Here is a 20,161-nt window from a genome sequence, read left to right as displayed (position 1 = left end):
CTTTATACTGTGTGCCTATAAGCACAGGGATGGAGATAAAAAAAAACGCAATAAAACACACTTTAAATCCCCAAAGCAATAGGTCTGAATATGCATGTTAGAGTATATGTGTATTTAAACAGTTGTTTCAAATACAAAGTTTAAATGTAGTCTTCATTGCAATATTGAATTCATTGTATTGTACATCATTGCCGTTATTAAGAGCTCATATAACTACAGCTCTGGGCGTGGGTCTGACTTGGTGGTCCATATTAGTATTCCCGTCCCTTTGGGTGCGCAGTGTTGCCAGCCACAGAGCCACGTCAGGCCTGTAGCAACTGCTCGTCTTTTCCTGTCTCTCCAAGGTTAGATATAGGCCCATTCGACCAGCTGGATACATTCGAAGAAACACACACAGGGAGCCGAGTTGAGACCGCGATACCAGGAATTAAGTTTTTTTAACGTTCAGATTTTCTCCGGCACAGGAGCTTAAAGTGTCGCCTGTGCGCTGTGAAATTGTCAGTGGGGACATTGGCAGCGTTGTTTCATCTCTATGAGGAGGTTGTGCAGCTAAGACAAGATCGTTATCGCCCGTCTAATTGGTGCTTAATGGAAACGCGCAATAAAAAATGGTTGCATTTGGAGTATATCCGTGAATGCGATCGTCTCCTTCCGACATCGGTGCGTCAGAGAAGACACCTCAGCTAGCTGGACTCCGGGTTGGGTGTGAAGTCTTCACTGTGCACCGTTTGCTACTGGAGTGAAGGTGACTTGCGCCCCGTCGCAGTCAAGGCAATGCGGAGAGCAGTCGCAGGCGCTCATCCGGTACTTTCCCTGCGCTCTGAGGCTCGTCTGGGAAAACATTTGCTCCGTCTCCCACACTAGAGGGGAGGAACGTGAGAGATAGACAATAATAGAGGTTCAACCCAGCCAGTAGAGTTGGCGAAGGTGAATTGAGCGTAAACGGAGGAGAGAATAAGGTGAACAGTAAGGTGCAGGGAGAGAGAAAGTGGTGAAGTTTGGTGAGGAAATACGACAAAACCGTTCTGTGTTAGGGCTGTTTTATTAGTGTATGTGTATGCATGAGTTCTGCATCGAATGGGCGCAAAAACCGCCCCAGATCCGCCGGGAACATCTTCCAGATCGGCAAACCTCCATCCCGAGACCCAGAGAGGAGGGAGAGCACCGAAAGTACCCGCAAAGCCCAGCGCGCCGTGGCCGACTGCAGAATGGTAGGTTTGAGACACGCCAATGCCTGCATGGTGCCTCTGATAAGGAGTGCTATGTTATCTTTGTTCTATAGGACGATCAACTATCCCGTTGCATGCAGGATGCACAAGCGACAGCTGTTAATAGCTGCAGAAAAAAGACTGTAACCCGGTCTGGGAGCCTAAAAATAGATATGCATTTGCATTGCTTTGTCGGCAGTGAAGCCAAAACGATCATCTCGGTGTGCAGATTGACTGTGTGATTTGCATTTGGAGTGCTTTTGGTGATTTGGGCTGATTTTAGAATTGCCCGAATTACAAGAATATCTACGAATGTGTTCGTGATCATGGCACAGATGTCCCGTGTTTTGACAGATGTTGGCAGGAATGATCATATGTGTAGCCTGCTTCACCCTTTCATACATCAGTGAACGTCATGGAGCCTCGTTGTTCCTATACAGGAGTGCAGCAGAATGCTATGCAGGAGTTGCACACAATGCACGGGATATCTGTGCCCCAATATCCCGAGCTCTGAGGTTGTGCAAACAACCAAACTTAGCATAATGGGATCCCTGTCAATAAAAAAATCAATACATTCAGCATGCACTCTGACTTTGCGGACTATTTAAATGGAAATGCTTCGCTTGTTTGTTTGTTTTTTGTGCCGAATGTCATGTTTTTATGTTTACAAGTCAATATGCAGGCCAAAGATAAAAGCTAATGACCAGAACGAGAAGCAATATTTAAGCAAAAGCCGTTTGTTATATTTGTGTTGTGCTTATAGGGAAATAACTTATGTTGGTGTGTTTTCATCATCTCATTATAACACAGATCGTCCAAGAATTCAATACGCTTGTGGCTCTGTACCGTGAACTTGTCATCTCCATTGGCGAAATCACTGTAGACTGTCCTTCTTTACGGGCCGAAATGCTGAAGACCCGAACTAAAGGCTGCGAAATGGCGAGAGCGGCACACCATAGTCTCTCCTTGATATCTGGGTGAGTTGGCACAGAAGCTGTCTATGGTGCTGAAAATTAGTACCTCGGAAAAGAGCTATACTTGGTGCTGAAAGTGTACCGAATGGGGCGCTCTGCAGCACTGCTGAGCCTAAAGTTGTAAAGTAGCTAATTTTACTAAAGTACATCTCAAATTTGCATAAGCATCCCGCTTTTGGCACATGTATACGTAAGCCTGCTCCTCTATACTTCAAAGAAATCATTTAAGTGTCTGCCCCATTAGTGTGAAACCAGTGAGCTTGAAGTAGGCAAAGAGTTTGGGGAAAACAGAACATCAGGTCAGCTTTTCAAAAAAAAACAAAAAAAACATGATGTCTCTAATTGCAAGTGGGACAGCTTTACCAGGAAGCCATCACAACAGCATGCTGTAACTGACCGCCTCCCATTAGCTGGGGCCTAAAACGTTAATGCATGAAGTGGAATGCTTCCTAGGACGAATATCAGAGATAATAGTATCAATAATGTAGAGCCAATGTATTTTGTATTGTTGTTTCTGATGTATTTTGAGAGTGGATCTGTGTGTGTGTGTTTCATTCGATATAATCATACTTTTCAACAATTGATATTATTGTTTTCTACGGTGAAAATTGTCTGTAAGGCTCTGAATCACTCTCTTTTTTCTTTCATCATAAACACATTATACCACAATGCAAAATGTATCTCAAGTAGGTTGTTTATGATTGAGGTTTTGGTTGAAGATGGAATTAAAAACAGCTATGATAGAAGCCTGACATGTCTGTTGACTTGGCCTGCACTCCCCATTGAGCACAACATCTACTCGACACTGGTGCCAGTGGAAGAAGGGCAAAGTGAGGTTTGGGATTTGAAGGTCCTCAGTGAGGCTAAGATGCCAGCTGACTTGGCATCCTGAAACTTACTTAAATAATAATCAGACAAACTGAAGCCAGTGGTGAGAGAGATTTGGAGGATTTTCTGCAGTGCTAGCTGCATAACAGACATGCACATTTGTTGGAGACCTGTAAAATCATTTCTCTCCCATTAAATATTAGCCTGCCATATTTTTCATAAGGACAAATTTAAAATGTGTCAGCTGTACTCTATTATGCACTGTAACCCATTTCCTCACTCAATAATGAATCCACTTTCTATATGTTACAGCTATTTAAGAATGCCTATCCTTCACTGACTGTTACAAGCATGACAGAATCTCTCCTTTAAATGTACCAAGGCTTTGAACCACATTAGTGAGACACACTTATATGGTCAGCCAGTAAGCATGTATACTGCATGTTTCCTGTCACGTGGAGGCATGAATCGTACAACTTCCATTGAACAGGGGCATCTCAGTTTCATTTTGTTACGTATAACGTTTTAATAGCATCATATTTACATATTAGGAGAAACCTGTATGCTCTGTGCTATCTTTTTCCAGTATGTGGCTCATAATTATACAGCCAGATATAGTTATACCTCCAAAACAACAAGTACTAGCCTGTGCTTGAATTTCCTGCTGCTGCTACAGAAATATACATGGTGCAGTAGCTATACAGAGAACTCTAAGTTCCCACTGATAACATCATCAACATCATTGTCATAATAATCACCAGCACATACTCTAAACCTCCTTCTCTAAAAGCTCTCCAGGTCATTTCAATGCCCGTCCCCACCACAGAGCTTGAATTAGACAGCACAGATCATTCCCCTTTAATCAAATAAAGCTGGTGTTGTCTGAATGGTTTGAGTGATGCGGGGCCTCTCCGATGTGCTAGAGGAAAGCTGATAAGCAGGATAGCATTGATGACAGCTGTGCTTTAGCAACAGTACTGTAAAAGGCAGCACTGTGACAAAACATGGATGAGAAGAAGAATCTTGCGTTTGAAAGAAGGAAATGCAACAGCATGATTTGTGTGAGAAGTATTTGTACCAGGTGCAAGTTTCACGCTTTTCATCGCTGTCACTTTCCCCTGTGATATCACACCCACTGAATATCACCTGCTGTAGTTTCCCCTTGAACACCAGATTTATATGGTTGTGAAGCTGTCTCATAAAAGCTTTCGATCACTTCCGGGTAAATAAAGAAATACTCAAATGGGGGTTTTATGTTTGAACTTCTCCACTGCATTTAAGTCTTAGACGGTTAAACAAACTTAAAATATGGACACACAAACGATTAAACAAGCACAATCCAGTCAGTAGCATTCCCCTTTAGTAGTAGCAAAAAACAGAAACCGGTTTAAAGAAACAGATAGCTCATTACACATCATGAATGCAGATTCCACATCTTATCTCCCATCTGATGGTTTGAATTTCGTAAAGTTTGGTATTTCCTTGATAGGTGTATACCAATTAACTGGCATTAGCTGCTGCTAATATGATTTTAGTTATTGTTCAGGTCATTGATCATATGAATGAAATCACAAGCAGGCAAAACCGTCAATGTTAGGAGGGATATTATCCATATTGGTTTAGATATTTCAAATTAAAAGCATATTATTGACATTTGCAGTTGACTTTCTCCTGGAATAATAAATGGTGAATTTAAGTCAATTTTTAAAGGATTGAGGAAACACTACTCTTGGTCAATTTGATTGATCCTATTGTAATTTTTTTTCGCTGAAATGTTTTACAATATTACTGCATTTCTTCTGTTTTGATATATTGTATTTTAACTGGACATCGCGCTCACTAGTATGTGGCTGTTACATTTGTATTGTTTGTGTTTATTGTTGTAGCAGTATTTACGCTACAATCTTGGCAAGGTCACTCTTGAAAAAGATATTTCAATGGACTTTTACATGGCTTAATAAAGGATACAGTATATACAGTAGATGTGCATGCTGAAATTTCAAATATTCTACAAAAGCTGGATGTCAGTATCTGTTTTTCGCTAGTTATCTACACATGTAAGTGATCAACACATACTGCACAATAACTTTTCTAAGTGAGATAAAATCAGCTCATCACTTAACCAAATAATGAGCTTAAAATAAGAGTCAGTCTGTGGTATTAATTTAAGGAACTTTTTGTATTTTACTATTTACTATACTATTGTTTACGGTTTTACTTTTTTCTTTTGGACACTGTCTTGCCTTCTTCATGCAGTTTTGGAAGCTATGCTGAACATTGGTCATCAGAGTCTTTTTAGTGGAACTAACAGTCTTAGGGTTAGGGTTAGCACACAGGCTTACTGTTAAACTGTACACAACTATTTGCCATTTCAGGCCAGAGGACGGGGAGATCCACCCTGAGATCTGTCGGCTCTTCATCCAGCTGCAGTGCTGTCTTGAGATGTACATCACTGAGATGCTCAAATCTGTCTGCTTGCTGGGATCCCTGCAGCTCCACAGGAAAGGTTAATACAAGAACAAGCTTAATGGCATATATTTTGACTTTGCGTATTCCTATGTGTGCAAGTTTGTATACAACATGCTTTCTTTCTCTTTCTAAAATGTTAATTCATTTACGAAACAACCAAGAAAACAGAAGAAGATCACAGCACCAGAGGTGGAAAGTGTACATTGGTACCGTACTCGAGTAAAAAAAAAAAAAAAAAAAAAAAAAGTATTTTATTTTTACTGATTTATTGTCCAAAAGTATAAAAAATAATAACATTATGTCTATTGCAGCTGGCTACAATGATGAAATGACTCTGACATGTTACTGCAGCAATAATAGTAATCTAATGTTATAATATATAATGATATAACAACTAAAGACCCATCAGGCTGCATATTGAGTACTTTTACTTTTATACTTTAAGTACATGTTATTGATTATATTCAAAGTACATACTTTAACTTCAGTAAGATTTGGAATGCAGGATTTTTAATTGTAATAAAGTTTTTTCTAAATCATGGTATTAGTGCTTTACTTTCACACAAGTAAAATATCGTAATACGTGTACACGTACACCACTGACTAAATTAGAAAATATATGCACCAATGTAATTATACATTGACAGCTCTCTAACCTTTTTTTATTATCCAAATTATCATCTAATATGTCACCATTATTCTTATAATAGCACCAGCAGCCTGAGGCACAACCCTGGATAAATGTGTACAAATGTAAACCAGTACCTCTTGTTTTCCTTGTGTTTTAATGCATGTGGTGGTGACACGTGTTTAAGGCTTGCTGCTCTGTTTGTGCTTTAGGTAAAGATCCCTGTGGCCCTACCGGGGTTGACAATAAGACCGAAGAGAGCTCAGACATCCCCATCTTAGAGGACACCTCTTCCTCCCCCACTGACTTTCCTCAGCTCTGCTGGCTGGTGGCCACTGACATAGAAAACATAGAAAGGTAGGTAGACTAAAAATGTGTTTCGTATGTGTTTATTGTGGTGTTAATAATTGTACATGTACAGTATCTTGTTGGTCAAAGTGTCAGGAAAGATAATGAAAATATGCGATTTTTTCTTGTTTCACTTTTGTCACTTTACAAGATTGAAACAATCACAGTTGCATTACCATTTATTTTAATAATTTGAATTTATTATTTAATGTACATAATTAACAGCTAATGGTTAATTAAAAATAATATATATATATATATAGAGAGAGAGAGGGGGGAGGGAGAGAGAGAGAAACAACTCCTTCACACCTCAAATGTCCCTCCTTTCAACCTCACTAATGATGTAATAGTTGATCATTTACACCGTAAAGCAGTGTGTTAAATATTTATTTTTATGAAGATATAATTGGATAACAATATATATGTATATGTATAAATATATATGTACATCGAGGAAAACTCAGATATTACTTTCTTTTTCTTATAGTACATCCTATAAAAACTAAATTATTACCACTAATTTATCACACACAATGTATGTGTCAGATGGTACAGTGCTGTCGAAACAAATTTCCTCCTTGGTGGATAATAAATCTAAATCTAAGATACTTGTGTGCTATACCAACCCACAGAATTTAAAACTTCCATTTACTGTACTTGGCAGAGTAGACAAAAGTAGTGTCTGGGGTTATTTTTAGTAGCATTGTAGTAAACCAGACAATCAAATATTCTAAATGTAAAGGTTTTTACTTTGCACCATAGACCAGGTCCCTGGTCCCAGGACCCTGAGAATGAGACCCTGTGTCTCACTGAGATTACCTGTATAAAAAAAGGTTAAATAAATATAGTTGTTTACAAACTACTTCAAATACTTCACATACTGGGGTAGCATCAAGTAGTCACTGAGTGCTTTCTTGTATTCAGTGCTGGAATAAAACTCATACATTTTGTTATGCAAAATACAATGAATTTTAACATGTACTTTTAGAGGATGCTGCAAAAATGGCAAATGAGCATTTGCTCAAATTTGTGTGTGTGTGTGTGTGTGTGTGTGTGTGTGTGCTTCAGATACACAACATAAAAGCCCATATTTGTGTTGTTGCAGGGATATGAGGGAGATGAAGAACCTTCTCAGTAAACTCAGGGAGACAATGCCTTTACCACTGAAGAACCAAGGTAAGATAGAAACTGAATACATTCTTTACCTTCACCCTCTTACACACACATCCCCCACATGCACCTCAACCCTGTAGAGCAGCCAGGTTAAGAAGTCAAAAAGTATAAAACATTCATCGGGATAAAGATTGGCAAAAACACACATCTAAAACTAGAAAGATGTCTGACGTGGCAGTGATCTACTCTGCTGTGTGTTCTTGTGCCCAGATGACAGCAGTTTGCTGAACCTGACTCCCTACCCACTGGTCCGACAGAGGAAGAGGCGGTTCTTTGGGCTCTGTTGCCTGGTAACCAGCTAAGGGCCCCGCCTTTGTGGGTAGGAGGCGGCAACAAAGACACCATTACCCACTGTCCTTCACCACTTGTGTCTCCCACCAATCTATTACTGCCATTTTCAAATAAATTGTCTCTTTCTCTTTCTTTTTAAATGCTGCCCATTTTATAATTTTATTTTGTAATACAAAGAAGAATTGTAACTGCAATGTAATGAAAACAAAAGTCATGAACATATATTTTAAGATATTTTGCAACAAATTTTCCCTTTTTTGGTAAATGAAGTCAGATATCTGCTCGTCCAATGTAAAAGAAAATGAAAGGTAATTTGAAATAATGTTGATGTTCAATTACTTCCACAAACCTGAATGAATGAGGATTCATGTTTTAAAAAAGGGAATAAAATTGTCTGTCAGAAATAATGTGAACTTATGAATAAACGCCATCCGAATATTTGAGGATGGCACTTGCAAAGACAAAATTATACCTTCGTATGTCTAAGCTGAGATGATAGGTTTGCGCAGAATAAGTTTGTTGTGTATTACAGTCTCTGTTTTCTGTTCCTTGCTGTTTTTTATTCTCAATGTACTTAATTTAGTCTTCCATAAACCAAGTACCTGTATCCAACTTTAACTTTCCAGCTTTAGAATGGAATATATGATACAATACTCAAACAGAAAACTTCTTTGCACACAATATCTATCTATAAATTGAGACATTAGACTTGTATATACACATACTCTTTACGCAATGCTCTCTGAATTATTTTCAAAGATGGAGATGGTTAGCAAATAATCTTTTGGTTGGTATAAGCAGGGTGGGTCCCCCTCTGTCTGAGGCAGTCCAGTGCAGACAGAGGCTCGGCAGCATGGGTCTTGCTTGTTATTGATAGTGATCAATGTTTAGGGCACGGTGAAGGTACAGTAGTCAAAGCTGATATAGGTCATTTTACATTGTTAATAAAACTTTTGTTATTGAAACTACTCAACTGGTCTGTGTATGTTTTTTTTTGCATGTAATGCACACAAGTGTCCACTGGGTGGAAACAAAGTATCAAAAATAAAGAAAATGTCCCAACCATTAAAAAAAATAAAGCGAGTCAAACTGAATTGATTTAATGGATTGATTAGGTGTCATCAAAGGGTAATATGTAATAATTCCTATTTTTGGAATAAACATCACAGCACTTGTTGTATGCTATTTAGGTTTATGATTTCTACTCTTAAGCTTAATTTGTAGAGTAAACATTTCTATCTGCGAGGGTTCGACGGGGACAAAGACCGATGGAGAAAATAGGAAAGAGAGAAAAGCAAGATAATCTTTTATTAAGTCCATAACCAGCAGCTTTTGTTTATATTTACAGAGCACTGGAGAAATAAGAGTGAAAAATAGACAAAGATTATGTTGACAGACCTCAGAAAGGATCCAGCTGGTCACCAATGTTTTGTTGCTGGAAAGGATCACTTTTGCAGCCTGAAAGGTGATCAGATATTTCTGACTTTTCATATGTAGATCCTCATCAACCCAGAAATTGTGCCAAAGGTAGGCTATACTTCTTATCATAAATTAGACATGCAGACTAGGTAAATTGTGAATGTGTGCCCTTTATCAAACTGGTACTTGCCCAATGCATGTACACTTAGTCCAACACACCAGAAAAGCACAATATAATCAATAGATGGAGTCTGTTATAGTTTTATACCGTTGTAAAATGTATATATTTTTGCTGTCCATTGGAAACCATGTATCTCAAGATTCATTTTGCAGATAACCTGAAGGATAAATTGTTTCTTTATGGACCTACTTCTTAAGCTAAAAATACTATTTAAAAAACATTTTGTGCATAAACATGCATTGTCGCAACAGTGAAAACAGGGCTGTTTTTCTTAGCACATAAAACGTCAAACCCGTAAAAATTTACTTTGGTATACAAGATTTTCAGAGGACAGTGACATACAAGAGTAGGCAAATGCCAATATCACCTTACAATATAAGCATGGTAACCTATAGATTCCACATCCATCTCCCACTGACTAACAGAGAAGCTTTCTCCCAACTCTATTTTGTAACTTAGTTGTATACTTATTGAGAGTTCCTTGGACTTAATGCGGCTTAGAGCTCATGGGGAGTGCTAACCTGCCTGTTCATGCCTGTATCTTCTCTCTCTCACCCAAAACAACTGTATTTCAGTTTGTTCGACCCCTTTAAGAGCGCAAATGAGCATTTTCCAGCACTATCCTCTGACCCACCAGCCTCTCTGTACAACATGGTGTAACTGAGGGCCGACAATAAGCATCTTGGTGTGATGAAGAGATAGCTGGTGTCTTCATACAGTTTCACAGGCAGGTTCAGTCACACACAGTGAGAGGGCAGCTAGCCAAAGGCAGGAATAGATGTTCAGGAGGGGTTGGCTTGGCAGGCTGGGCACTGTCTGGTTTAGTAAGCACAGGATATCTTTTGAAATAGATCATCTCAAGCCAGAACACAGATTTTCAAACATTATCTCCAGGGACATTATCAAAACTATTTTCTTCAAAACTACTTTACACATCAAACTAGCTGTATTGAACAGAAATAAACACAATTCTCTCTCTAATAATCACATCTACACACAGAATTAGGTTTTTGGGACACATCGCCGTCTCTAAATATAAAAAAAATCAAAAGAATTTAAACATGGCTTGTGCTTTGCTTTTTATTCCTTGTCTTAATGCGGTTTTCTACATGCACAGTATACTTTTAACATGTGGTGAGGCAGTGACACTTGATACAATAGTCATTCACTGGGGAAATATGAGGAAAGGGTTATAGATGATAAATGCGTAAAGGAAGGTGGAGATATTAGGTCATATGGTCAAACTCTCCTTAGGCAGCACAGGGCAGGATACTGACAACTGACACTTTTTCTCCCTTACATCTCCGCAGTCCTGCTTCGCACTCGCTCATGGTCTGAGTCGCATTCTCCCCAACTTGGATGCACAATTTTAATCCTGGGGTCAAGCAATCTGCAGAGTCTTTACATTTACACGTATTGGTTTGATCTATAAGAATGATGTGAAGACAAATTAGATCAATGACTACAAATTGCAAATACTATACATCATCATGGATTGTTTGTAGCTTTGAGATGCTCCTACCGTCACAGGTCTCCCACATGTGACAGTTGGTGCAGCCTGTTGTGTTGCGCTCCGGCCAGACGCAGGTGCTGTCCTCTGCTATTATCTGGTTCTTCCCCATACACTGGAGTGCATGCATTTTGCACACATTCATAGCAACTGATTTTCCACTCGCAGAAAATGTGGCGCACACTTCCAAAGATGAACTGGTGACAAAAATAATCATAGAACACAGTAACCACAAGAGCAAGATAATGAATCCAGTCAGTCCAATTTGCAAAAAGGCACATGGCCAAAGTGATGATTGGTTGAGTAAACATACCCGCACTCAAAAGGCATTTTGCAAACACATTTTCCTCTGGAAGACTTCTCCCATGGTTTACATTGCACTGAAGGAGAGGGCTGTAATGTCGTACTGACTGTGGGATACATAGAAATCATTTTCACACTTTGCTAAATGAACCCATGCATGCAATGCTAAAAATAAAGTACATGGAACAGTAAACGATGAGAAAAAATGAAAAGTAGGTAAACTTACATGTATATTGCAGTCTCATCAATCACATTAGTTTCATGCCGTCATTTAGACTTCTTATATGAACATTGAAATAAAATGTACCTGAGCTGCATTTGACATTTGCTGGATCTGGTGAAAAATGCAGACTGGGGTCACATATAATCCTTGCTTCTCCGAGTAGCTGTCTACCCGCCGGACAGGACAAGGTGACTGTATCACCTATGCTGTATGTCTGCTGTAAAGGAGATGCTATGACGTCATCAGCGAGGGACTCAATGTTGCACCTTGAGACTGGGAAAAAGGTTGGACAAAGTAACACTTTGATTCATTGTGGTTGTAAATGTTCAACTTTGGTTATGAGTACTCACTCGTGCACAGTCCAGGGCTTGCAGACCAGGTTTGGTTAGCAGTGCATTCTAGGGTGTCACCAATAAGATAGTAACCATCAGTGCAGCTGTACTCAACCTTACTACCCACAAGGTAAATATCCTTAGGGACCTGTGGAGCATGTGGTGACACAAATGTGATTAAATTCCATTTTTCACTTCTGATTTTTGTACAGAAACCTGTTAAAATGGACTTAAAGTTAGGAGACTTTAATAAAAATGTCATTGAACCAGGCTCATTTTACTTTATAGGGGATACATTCAATATATAATATAATTGTCCCTTTTATAAAAAAAAAAACATTTTTAAAGCTCTAAATGTAAACATTTATTGTGGAACACATAAACAAAAACATCTTCCACGCTGGTGCCTCTTTTTCCTCGTTGGGTCTCCAATGTGATTAAGAGGCTACATTATTAGGTTTACCAAATTACATAATTTCTCCATATTAAAATCTGGGTGTGTACTCTTTAGTAAATTAGGCTGACTAATGTCAAGACAAAGTAAATTATATGAGTAGAATCACTGCATTGTGGCCTTTTCCGTAATACTGACCCAATACTGAAAAATCAATTAGTGTGGTGTGGTTATAAAACATATTAAATGTTACAATAATTTGTTCCACAATGTACGGTAAAAATAAATTTGGCTCCATCTTTACCAGGATGTAGCCATTGATTAGAACAGGCGGGGTTCCACAAGTCTGACTTGCTGAGAGAGTTTGATCGAAGCACTGAGGCTCCATGGTTCTGTGGGGGAAAACAATAAAAATACGATGTTGTATATCTGCATATTGATGCAAAGAAGTTAAAATTTCGTACAAAGACTCTTAGTGCATGTTAGAAAAATGTTAAAAAATTTGCACTGGAAAATAAAACTTCAACTCGCTCTTACTTTAAGTATAGCAGGTCTTGGTCTTCGCAGTCAGAACTCTCAATGTGTTCTCCGATACATGCTTGTCCCCCGTTCTGAGTAGTGGGATTAGAGCAGGAACGACTTCTTGACCTTTGACTCCCAGAGCACGATGACCAGGCAGACCAGCAGGCCCAACTACCGTGGATCACTCCTTAATGGGCAGAAACAAAGAAAGAAAGAGGAAGAAAGAGGAAGAAAGTGAAGAAAGCCACATTTAGAGCATACCCAGACAATTTATTTTATACTTGACGAGAAAGAAAAGTCACATATGTCCATCACTGGTTTTAGTTCATCTAGAGAAAAAGTTCTACATTTTGGGAAATGCGCTTTCAAACTGATGAGAAGATTAATACCATAAACATGATACTGCTATAAATCATCTAACCCTCAGCAAGAGGGCGAATAAGCCTTTTCCCAAAATGTCAAATTGTTTTTTTTTCAAACAAATCATCTACCTAAAAGTATTCAATGCAGCAATTGTCTGTTGGTGATAGTAAACGCACAGCATTTAAAGTTGGCCAGCCACAGGTTGCCCTTGCTCAACAAGCTAGAGAGAGAGAGAGAGAGAGAGAGAGAGAGAGAGAGAGAGAGAGAGAGAGAGAGAGAGAGAGAGAGAGAGAGAGACACACACACACACACACACAAACACACACACACACACACACACACACACACACACACACACACAGAAAGAACGGCGGTGGTTGTCAAGCAAGAGAGTGAATGAAGAGAGAGAGCTGCACTGGTAAGAACAAAGCCATGAATCAGAGGAATCAAAAAACAAAAAATAGTTTTCTGATTGTTTCACATTGGTAACGTTCTTGAGCACAAATAACACACCGTACCAAAAAATCGGTGCAGATTTTTTATTAATGTAGTTGGATATTGCTGGAGAAAGGTCTGGCTGCACAAATGAATATGCTGAGATAGAGAAAAATGTCTGGTTTGTTTTTAATTCTTTAAATCCATCACAATCATCTTGGGATGCAGCGACAGGGTCTTTGCAAAATAAATAGTGGAGATTGTGGAAGGTCTGTGTAGTAGGTAAGACGCATTACAACTGAGCAGCGGGTAATTAACAACCTAGGAATGGGGTGCACATCCTGCACCCTGATATTCACTGTTACACACCTATGTGGGCCCAAAGTTCTTAAATGTCCCACACAGCAAAATAAGAGGAAAATAAGAAAATACAAGCAGAGGGCAGGGTCTGTTTAGTTACAGACATTGCCAAATGGGTAACAAGTGATGATAGAGAGATTACCTTTGTATGGGTCTATACATTGTTTTAGGAAAAATGTTACATATAATACCTTAAACCAAAACCAAAGTGACAGTAAAGAATCTTTCTGAAATGTTGCACCCACCATGCTGACCCTCTGCTTCAGTTCCGTGCTCACAGGCCAGTCCGAATGTGCCGGGTTTACAGATGCATTTGCATTTATCTCTGTCCATGACAACCATGCCATTGTTGCTGCAGGGCCGGCAGTGGCAGGCGTCACTCTCAGTAAGGTATTGCTCTATGGCCCTTCGAAGGTAGAGTCTTTTCACCCCAGCACACTGAACCTCCTTCACCAGCTCTGACAGCGGCCGCAGCTGCCAGAACAAAAGAGATGGAGGGATGTATTATTTGGTAGGATGACACACTAAAATGCATATAAGTAAATCCAACATTACGCTAATGCCTTTAAAGATCAAAGTGCTTATTTCAATTGTCCTCACCATTTGTTTTGTGACCTGTGGAAATGATCGGACGGATTCAGCCCAGTTTGAGTACATTTCCCAGTTCCTGTTTGGATCAGAGAGCTGCATGCCCTCCAGTGCTGCAATATGTTGTATACCTCCTCCATTCACAGTCACCTTTTGTACGTTATTACTCCTGGAACTATCTACATTTAAAAAAGGGTTTGCAGAGATGATGGATGACAAAAGGATTCCGAATTGTCAAGTACTTTCCGAGGCTGGTATGTTTGTAATATTAACATCAAAACTGTACCGCTTTGTGATGTATGTCGATGTTGACCACTCCTGCAGTCAACGTGGATGATGGGAAATATCAGAAACCAGCGTTTAGTCCTTGCACATTCATTATACTGAGAGCTTTTGCTGACTTTAAAACAACAGAAAGTCAAAGGAGAAAGTCAAATATAAGTCAGTGTCCGAAATTAAAGACAATTTGTGGCAGTGCTTTATGGATGGATTGGATTAAAACTACTTATATTACCAAGTACTGTTTTTACAGTTTAATTTACCCACTGAATATCTATTATCTAGTTTTGATTTGGAAATTCCATTTGACTGTCAAAATTAGTTGGGTTGTGCTGACTTTAAAAAAATCAGTTTAACATAATCCGATGCATGTTTCATGTCTAAACATATGGATATTGCATATGCATTTAAATGTTCTTGCAATTGTAAAAACATATTTTGGAAAATCAAAATAAATGTAATTATAAAATAGGTTATTTTAGCATTTTTGCTCAGTTTTATAGTCATACTGTACCCTACAATAATAGGTATCCAGTAGTTAAATAATAACAACAGTATACATTATCTCTAAGTGCCCTGTAATATTAGAATAACTACAGTATACATCCTTCCTATGTTCCTCCCAAATTCATTCATTCATCTTCAAATGTCAAGATTATTGATCAGTAGTCATACATGTACCCTGTAATAATATAACAGTAGTTAAACAATAACTACAGTAGTATAATAACTAAGTTATAACTTATTTGTAAGAGCCCAAATTTTTACCCTCTTATTCTGTGACTTCCCATTTTGTTCAGTATTGGTACATACTGTACAAGTACACCGTTACACACAAAATATTACACTATAACTGACACTACATTGCGGGCTGTAATCTACATAAAAAACATTACTGACATTGCATTTCTAAAAATGGCAACCAGCTATCATTAGAAGAAATATGAACCAGACTATGTGGTAAAAAGGTACTTTGTTCCCTTTCGGCCTGCTCATAATTTATAAATCCTCACCCATCCATCTTTCAGTTTCTTCATCAATCTTGGCGATGATCTTGAAGGAGCCTCCGAGGCTTCCCTCAGACAGGTAGTGTGTTCCAAACCTCTCCAAAACCTTTCTGTAGGCAGCGTAGTCATAGACTGATGGGAGTTGAACCAGTGCCTTCCACAACTCCTCAGATACTGGGAGGTACTGATGAGAGTTGCTCTGGAACTGAGCTACCTCTATGTCACTCTTTAAAACCAAAAGCTTTTGGTTCTGGATGAAGAAGAAATCAGTAAGTAAGTTTAATTTTCCTTTTAGTCTCATGCATTATCACTGGGATTTGCTGTTAAAGATACAGTGACCAAATTTCTGGTTCTTCACACCTTAGTTTTGTCATGTGTCTCATGAAAGTCATAGTTGTGGAATCCTGTCGTGGTCCCGGTCACTTTCTGTCTGTTGACAACGTCCTTTGCATAGTGCCATTTACTGCTGTACATCTCATCGCTGAAGTCATTCTGAGCTTTAACCTGAGAACAGCAAAGGTTTATGTAATGTTAATTTAACTATTTAAATCAACAAATGTGGAGAAAATACTAACTTTTCACAAAAAATGCAATAAACTGAGATGCTGAATCTTTAGAGGTACCCTGTGGAGATTTTGACACCTGGTGGTGCTGTAGAGTAACGTTTTGACCACCACATCTACACTTAAAACAAACTATGACAAGCGGCCTCTTGTAGTTGTGAGATTAATAATTATTCTCTCTAAGCAACATGGGCAGAAATGTCATTTTTATAACATTTACCCCCTTTTCACCTGCAATAAAAATGTAATCTGTATCACTAGATAATATCTGGAGGTGGTCTGCCTCATAATGTGATGTATCATTGTAAATGCAATATGTTGAAGTTGAAAAGATCACCTGCATCGAGTGATTAGAAGTAAATGTTGGCCATCCATGGCATTACCGGTACTTCCTTTGATCTGGAAGCACCATTTTTGGTGCATATTGAGATCCAAGGTATATGTGTAAATGCAATTTGTGGATCAGACGTTATTATTGAGATGGTATTTAAATTAAAAGATCACATATTAATAGGCTACTAGGTGTAATGAGGACATTGCGCATGGTTGGGTCAACTAACCTGGTGACTTAGACACCAGCGATAAGACCTGTCCACGTTTCTCTTGCCCTTGATGGCAATATTTCAACCCATATAGCCACATTTTTAACCGAGTTGTTTCAATTGACAAAAATGAACCTGATGAGAAAATGCAACAAAAGAAATGCAACAATAGTAGAGCAAAAGAAGACGGTCATACATTAATATTAGTCTATTTAGGATTTAAGGATGTTGAGAAATGTTGAATGTAAAGTGTTAATGAACAATCTAAACTCCACAGGGTACCTTTACAGCAATATGTAAGCAATACTAAGAGGAGTATCAATATTAAAGACCAACCATAAAGCTGAACTGGATAGTACTGAGCGGCAGTCTGTAGATAGCACTGTGGACACCACTGTAGATGGTGCGACACTGTCCCCCAAAGCTCTTTGTGTTGATGACAATGCCCCTCCGCTTCCCTGACACCACATCAAACCTACAGAAGCCATAAAATGATCTCACAAGCATATGGTACCTGCTTGTCTGTGATTGTATGGGTGCACAAACAATTTGTCACATACCCGAGTCCTAGAAGTTCAACGTTAGGCGGAAGAACTGTCTTTGGACATACAATGTGTTTTTCAATGTCACAGCCAAGTTCGTCTTGTCCATCTTCCTCACAGTCCTGATCTCCGTTACACACCAGAGCCTGGCTAATACACTTCCCTGTGGGTCCGAAGACAGACAGACACCTCTCAGAAACCTTTCAGTCAAAGAAAAAATAGCAGCCAGCTCACAAACTTTCTCAATTAGATAAAAATGTATACTAAAATGTGTTTCTGAAAACGTTTTAGGTGAGAAATAGGCAATACAGTAACAAAATCTTGAGTCATATTTAATCTGGGCTGCCTAGTCTGACAGTTTGATACGAGTTTGGTGAACCTGTGCCAGGTGCAGTATGCAAGTTACATTCGGTAACTACATTCAGGCATAATGCACCTCCGACAGTCATCGTCATAAACGCGCCCCACATGAGATAGACGACTACGATTGGCCTGTCAGATCTCAAGTTGATGGAAATCTGTCTGAATGTGAAGTGGATGGCAGATGTACATGCCAGAGTAAATTCTTCTGGTTCCCAGACTAGTGAACAGAGTTTATTTCTAACCCGATCGACAGCGAAACCTGCTTCCACATCCATCCTGTAGAGGGCAGCCTTTTGTGGTTTCACAGGACCTGGTCTCAGTCCGCTCCCCATTGCAGGGATTCCCTCCAAACTGAGCATAGACAGCCATGGCTCGACTTCTTGTCTGTAACATGTGACAATTTGTCAAAGAAATATGAAAGAATATACTATCAAGCAAATACATTTAAAAATACCTTCATCAATTAAAAAAAATAAATCTTGAGCAGTTTTGCTTGGAAAAAAATGTGGATTTTATTATCATTTTATAAAGTTTCACATTTTATCTATCCCCAAAGAAATTTAAGTCAAAAGCAAGCTTTTGACTTAAAGTCTTTGGGATATAGATGGCCTGGACAAATGAGAACATTCACAGGCTTACATTTGATCTAATATTTACTTTAAAGGTAGAATAAGTAGGATTTGTATAAATAATATTGAAAGCTGGCCTCTCCATCATGGCTCACCAGCAGGTGAAAGCCACCCCCAGATTCACTCGTTTTGTAGAGAGCTTTGTCATTTCACCTCAATATATTTGTTTTTTTTCATGTTGTGTCTGACCTGGACCCTGGTGGCTACATTTCTATAGAGGATGATTTTGTACATGTTTTAGAAAGATCCTACTCATTGTGCCTTCAGGTTGTGCTAATAATAACTTAAACAGAAAAGTGCACTGATCAATGAATGAATCCTCCTAACCTGTAATTTGGTACAGCCATCACACTCTGACCAGTCACCATAAGGCCGCCATTGGCAATGAACTCTCTGGTCACAAAACCTTGATAGTTAAATTAAAATCAGATGATAAAATAAATTAAACCAAATTAATCACTGCTTATTTATGTGATTTATAATATGTTTTATGTTTTTGTTGTTAATGTAGAAACAGGAAATCAAAAACAGATTTACAGTACCCTTTGGGAGTGAACAGGAATAACAGCCACAACACAGCTGCTAAAAAGAGTTGTGTAATCGCCTAAATAAGAGAAAAGGAGAGGAGAAGAGAAGTAGAGAAGTGAGAAGAGAAGAAGAGAACAGAAGAGAAGAAGGGGAGAAGAGAAGAGATGAGAAGAGAAGAAGAGAAGAGAAGAGAAGAGAAGAGAAGAGAAGAGAAGAGAAGAGAAGAGAAGAGAAGAGAAGAGAAGAGAAGAGAAGAGAAGAGAAGATGGGGAAAGAATGGGTTTCGGTAGTAAACTGAAGACACAGTACTAAAACAAAATACTCTAAGATCTCAGTTATAAATGTTTAGCAAAATTCCTAAAAAATGTGTTTGTTATAAGTATAAAATATACTTGCCTTCATGGTAAGTGAAGAGCGGAAAACTGAAAAGTGTTGAAGAGGCTTTGTCGCTGGTTTAAACTCTTGCAAGGACATTCCTGAACTTATGAGGGAAAATAAATGTGTATGTGTGTGTGTGTGTGTGTGTGTGTGTGTGTGTGTGTGTGTGTGTGTGTGTGTGTGTGTGTGTGTGTGTGTGTGTGTGTGTGTGTGTGTGTGTGTGTGGCTTCTCCTGCAAAACAACTCATTGTGAAACTGAAAGCAAAGTTTCCTCTTGATGAGATAATCTCTGTCTTCTGATATTGTTCTGACTGACATGTATATTATTGAGCTGCATAAGGGAAATGATGTTTGCAAGGATCATACATGTGATCAAGTTAACTCCACTGTGTTTGATCACACTGAATCCAGTACAATTTAACCTTCAACAGGAGGAATCTTGGCCTGATTGCTAAACTAGGTCACTACCTGGATGTCATTTGAAGATCCTGACCTTTGTCTTTGAATAAAGGCATGCAATATAATCAGAGATTTGGCTGAATGTCTGAATAACATTTAGCTCCAATTTCCAACCAGTTTCAGGGTCTGTTATACATGCTGGCTCAGTGGTCACACTGTTATGACTCACTGGGACACCTGAATAGAAGAGAGCAATCTGTAATGTTATTATAACAACTGTGCTTCTCTTACTAGGGTCAGTCAAACTGTCTGCAGTGAGCAAAGGCTATTCTCAAACAAGGTAAAAGAAATGTCATGTTAGGGCCAGTGCCTTGTAATTTCA

General features: G+C 38.8%; 2 protein-coding genes across 2 annotated transcripts; one reads left to right on the top strand and one right to left on the bottom strand.

The window, feature by feature from the left end:
• Nucleotides 1-448: 448 nt before the first annotated feature.
• On the top strand, nt 449-7,978 carry rgs7bpa (regulator of G protein signaling 7 binding protein a). The gene is made up of 6 exons (XM_083912976.1): nt 449-1,211; nt 2,019-2,185; nt 5,386-5,516; nt 6,320-6,464; nt 7,561-7,631; nt 7,839-7,978. Exons 1-6 carry the CDS (start codon nt 1,062-1,064, stop codon nt 7,928-7,930), a joined length of 756 nt encoding a protein of 251 aa, XP_083769102.1. The 5' UTR covers nt 449-1,061; the 3' UTR covers nt 7,931-7,978.
• A 1,294-nt stretch (nt 7,979-9,272) lies between these two features.
• c7a (complement component 7a) lies at nt 9,273-19,501 on the bottom strand. The gene is made up of 18 exons (XM_083911958.1): nt 19,399-19,501; nt 19,017-19,078; nt 18,802-18,880; nt 18,088-18,229; nt 17,501-17,645; nt 17,277-17,415; nt 16,196-16,339; nt 15,842-16,085; nt 14,836-14,949; nt 14,562-14,728; nt 14,207-14,435; nt 12,819-12,990; nt 12,586-12,673; nt 11,906-12,035; nt 11,640-11,828; nt 11,343-11,439; nt 11,042-11,226; nt 9,273-10,945 (listed from the first exon to the last, which is right to left on the bottom strand). The coding sequence occupies exons 1-18, from the start codon at nt 19,474-19,476 to the stop codon at nt 10,770-10,772; spliced, it is 2,580 nt and encodes an 859-aa protein (XP_083768084.1). The 5' UTR covers nt 19,477-19,501; the 3' UTR covers nt 9,273-10,769.
• Nucleotides 19,502-20,161: the final 660 nt, after the last annotated feature.

Source organism: Echiichthys vipera (genome assembly GCF_963691815.1).
Source record: "Echiichthys vipera genome assembly, chromosome: 4".
NCBI lineage: Eukaryota > Metazoa > Chordata > Actinopteri > Perciformes > Trachinidae > Echiichthys > Echiichthys vipera.
This window is presented reverse-complemented; position numbering and strand designations above follow the sequence as displayed.